At 31.4% G+C, this 4,896-nt stretch overlaps 1 protein-coding gene across 1 annotated transcript; it reads left to right on the top strand.

Annotated features, from left to right (window-relative positions):
- The first annotated feature begins 1,656 nt into the window (after window positions 1-1,656).
- On the top strand, window positions 1,657-4,520 carry LOC306862979 (transcription factor 21-like). Its single transcript, XM_079406106.1, has 2 exons — window positions 1,657-2,297; window positions 3,557-4,520. Exons 1-2 carry the CDS (start codon window positions 1,890-1,892, stop codon window positions 3,638-3,640), a joined length of 492 nt encoding a protein of 163 aa, XP_079262232.1. The 5' UTR covers window positions 1,657-1,889; the 3' UTR covers window positions 3,641-4,520.
- Window positions 4,521-4,896: the final 376 nt, after the last annotated feature.

Here is a 4,896-nt window from a genome sequence, read left to right on the forward strand (position 1 = left end):
ATCATGTGAAGAATGTCAACATGTGTATTTCTCCTTCACCCACAGGGTCCCAGCGATTGCCCCCCATCCTGCAGATGTAATGTAAAGTGCTGACAGCTGTGGCCAATGTGCAGCAAGTGTGTGTGAGAGCGCTCTAACCAAGCAGAAACCCAATATCTCTGTGAAATGGCCAGTGGATTAAGAACGTTTGATAAGCCTTCAGACATTTCTATTTGCTTAAGAGCATGTGGGAAAAGGCATTTAAGTGGACCGTGGGTGACCACTGAACTGAAGAAATAAGAAACTGAAGTTGTCCACAATGTTTTCCCTAAATAATTTAATTGAAGTGTGGCTAGGTCAGTTTGGGTTACGCTAGTGTAAAGCAGGTTGTTTCGGAGAATGACTTTTAATTGGATTCAATTAATTTATTATATATTTAATATTTATTATTCTTTACTTAAAGGCAATTTATTTTATTGTATATTAAATTAATAAATGTAATGTGAAGTAAAAAGTAAAAGTAATTATTTATTATCTAAATATCAGATATAAACATATTTCCCTGTTTAAAGCTGATTTATTAATATTTTTACACATTGATGTGCATATATATATATATATATATATATATATATAAATGCAAGTATCAAATGCAAATATTTATTAAAATAAGTATTTAATTTGCATTAAATACCTATGTCTTATTTAAATATTATTTAATATCCAATAAGATTTAATATTCAATAAGATATTTATTAAATGTTCTGTGTTCAATATGTGCATATAATGTGCATGTATTCAAAATTTGAAATGAATATTAAATACATTTATTTTAATTTATTATGTTTTGCATACCTCTTATGCTTAATTTATTTAACAAAAAAAATTGTGAAATATTACAATCTCAAATGACAGTTTTCTGTATTAATATATTTTCAAATTTAATTTATTCCTGTGACAGCAAAGCTGAATTTTCATCAATTTAATTTCAGCTATTACTCCAGTCTCCAGTGTCACGTGATCCTTCATAAATCATTCTAATATGCTGATTTGGTGCTCAGTTATTATCAGTTATTATTGGTGCCCAATTATTAATGATAATTTGTATTGTTAATTTTGAAAAAAGCTTTTTCTCCATCATTCTTTGATGAATATAAAGTTCACTGAACAGCATTTATTTTTAAATAAAAATATTATGTAATATTATAAATGTTTTTATTGTCTTTTGATCTATTTGACACATCCTTACTTGAATAATAATATTTATTTCTTAAAAAAACAACAACAATATTTTGAATAGTGTATTTCTGTATCAACAAAATATTAAGCAGCAACATTGATAATAAAAATAAATGTTTCTTGAGCACCAAATCAGTGTATTAGAATTATTTCTGAAGGATTCTGTCATTATTATGAATAAATTATTTTTAAATAAATAATAATAAACCAATAAATCACCAGATTTGCAGGCTATTTTATGTGGTGCAGTTAAAAATCTGATGCCATTAGTTCATGGTAGATTCCATGGATTCATGCTGCATATGCTGTCAGTGCCACTGTGTCAAGTCGTCTTGCCAAAAGTTAGATGGGGAAAAGGGGAGGAGAAATGCCTGATCCAGAGTGACCCTGCCAAACCCCAAACCTTAAATGTGCTTGGGACACCGCAGGACAAACTCTGAGATGCTCAGCGAAGACTGGCAGAATATACAGCCTGCTTGACCAATTTAGCAACCATTTACATTCAGAAGATGCTGAATGACTTAAAATAATGGCCTTGTATTGATGCGCCTTTTTCTGCCTGGGCTTCTTCTACAGAGATTTAAAATTAAGGCAGCACCTGTTGCTTTGAATCTACAGCAAGGACACTGAATATCATATACCACTGAAATTCTGAAGCAGGTGCAGTCGAGATGTCCACGGGTTCGGTGAGTGATCCTGAAGATCTCCAGGAGCTGTCAATCACTCACATGGACACACGTTCTCTAGAAGACTCAGAAGACGAGTTTAGTATCGATGACAGTCTGAAAGCAAAGACCAAACAACCTCGAGCTGCTGCCAACAACAACAAGCAGCAAATGAAGATGGGGAAGGATGGAAAACAGTCTCAGAGAAATGCAGCTAACGCCAGAGAGAGGGCACGCATGAGGGTTCTGAGTAAAGCGTTCTCGCGGCTGAAGACCAGCCTGCCGTGGGTACCGGCAGACACCAAACTGTCAAAGCTGGACACACTGCGTCTGGCATCCAGCTACATTTCTCACCTCAGACAGCTCTTGCAGGAGGACAGATACGAGAACAGCTTTGTGCATCCTGTAAACTTGGTATGAGTGAGTGTTGTTGAGTTTGTCACAGGATTTTATACACTTCCATCTGGTCGAGAAGATTTATTGCTCAGCATTACTTGTAAAATACATAATCTATATTACATTTTGTAAACATATAAAATGTATAGCCTTCTACAAACAAAAAGTAAGTTCTTGTAAATGTACCATATAGTATCATATCTTCTTCTTTTTTTTTTTTTTTTGAAGTAATGTGCTTTAGGAGTACCATAAAAATATCACGATACATGTGAATTATTCAGACATGTATAATTTTAAAGTACTACGGTATTACTATTAGATTATATGGTATAATGCTAAATAAGTTTATTTGAATTGAAATACTCAATTATGAATGTACCTGAATAAGAATTATATGACATAAGCTACAAATGCTGATGCTACACATGAATAATACAGATTTTAAATTTATACATATATATATATATATATATATATAAACAAACTATTATTCTGTATTAAATACCAATAATATAAATATTAAGAACAAAAATATTCATAAATACTATTTAATTATTTAATAATTACTATGAATAACATAATATAAATGACTTAATTACTAGTTTACAGATTATTTTACTAAACAGTTCATATGCTAGATTAAATATTAATGTGGATGGTAACACTTTATTTGAAGGTGTCCTTGTTACACATTACATGTCCTTACCATGTTAATTACAATTAATTATGCAAATAATTACATGCAAGTAACCCTAAACCAAACCCTAATCCTAAACCATATAGTAAGCACATGTAATTGGTATTGCTCAATATTTAAATGCATAATTTCACTGTAACAGGGACACATTAAAATAAAATGTAACCATGTGGATATAGTATTTTCTTTTTAATATTCTGTATTAAATATAAAAAAACATAAATTTAAAAAATATTCATAAATATAAATAAATACTTGACAGTTCATTCTTTAATTTACATATTACATATTAATTAATGTATTAAATGAATATATAGTTTATTATTTTATTAATTTATCATGCAATTTTATTAATCATATATCATTTGAATTGTTAAACTGAAGTATATTTGTTCATTTATTGATTGGTTTATTTATTTATTTTTTATTCTGTATTAATTAGGCTATCAATAATATAATAATAAATATTAAAAATAAACTAAATACTTTACAGTACATCAAGCATTACATGTGTTTGCATCTGCATCTTATGGAAATCTACCAGCAATATGTGGCTGACTTTTTTATTCTTTTTCCACAGACCTGGCCTTTTGTGGTCTCAGCACGATCAGAGGACACCAAAGACATTTCAGCAGCGGTCAGACTATGTGGAGCTACAGCATAAACATCTGGCACCTCTCTGTCTTTTATCCCCCTCAATCTCTCTCTCTCTCTCTCTCTCTCTTTACTGTCTGTATTTATGCACTTCCTTTGAACTTACATCAATGGACATTATGCAATGAATGCAACTGCATGTGAACCTACAAGTTAAACTCAAGTCATTGCACACAAATCTGTCTACATGTGTTGAAATATTTGAATGTGTATTTAGCTTAAAACCAGCTCTTGTAAAAAAATAACAACTTGCATAGCCAGGGAAGCACACTGAAAATCACTTTTATTGTTTTAAGGCGCTTGTAAATTTTCTAACCATCCGACAGTCATATAAAAATAAATTTTATTTTTCACTAAGCTGCAAAGATGGAATATAACACAAAATATGCTTGATATCTTGACTTTTGTCCACCTATGTTATACTCCAAAGTATGTTTACATTTATTTATGAATGTGATATTTGTGGCTTGTTCTATCTTTTTTTTAATATGTGCTTTACATTCTCACTGAATCGCTCAATGAATGTCTACACCTCTTCACGACCTTGATGCATAATAATCTTGTACCAGCCCAGCTAACAAAAAGGTATTCTCAGAACATTTTGCAAACATTCTCATTAAGATATGAAAACATTATTTTGAACATTCTCTGAAAGTTTTTTCTTGGTTATGTGAACGTTAGAGAAAACCCTAAGTGGACATTCCATTTATAACTTTGCATAGCCTACATTATGGCAATGATACTTTTGAATATTCTCTTAAATTATCTGAAGCTAGTCAGTAGTAATATGTTTTAAAAAGTTAGGTAACGTTCAACTAAAATGTTTCAGAAAAACATTCCATGAACTATATGCTAACATTTTGAAAACATTATTAAAGACCACATAAATTTGAATGAACCTTTGAAGCTTGTTCATAACTTTGAGAGAACCATGCCAGAATTGTATACAGAAATTCTTTATCTGGTTGTGTTGTGAGCATTTGCAGCACCTGCTGTCAAATTGATGAAGATGTTTTCTTGATTTGCTGGTGCTTTTAAACCACTATCATCATAGATATCTCCCAGAGTGTTTACTTTACTATGAGTCCAATGCGGACAATGAAATGGAGTACTGCCTGACAAAAGGTTATTATTGTGGAAAATAGGCGAATGTCTATGCCATTTTGTAACTAGTTGTGAACGTCTTTCAACATCACTCCATGTGGAGAGGAGGTGGGTTACAATGGGACCAAACCGAGATTTACACTGCCTAAACGGAACACCCGA

This window comes from Barbus barbus (genome assembly GCF_936440315.1).
Source record: "Barbus barbus genome assembly, chromosome: 44".
NCBI lineage: Eukaryota > Metazoa > Chordata > Actinopteri > Cypriniformes > Cyprinidae > Barbus > Barbus barbus.

Excerpts from the sequence above, each read along its gene's own strand:
- LOC306862979 (XM_079406106.1), top strand. The coding sequence starts at position 1,890 with ATGTCCACGGGTTCGGTGAGTGATCCTGAAGATCTCCAGGAGCTGTCA. Across the intron at positions 2,298-3,556 it reads TTGTGCATCCTGTAAACTTG|ACCTGGCCTTTTGTGGTCTC; the intron begins GTATGAGTGAGT and ends CTTTTTCCACAG.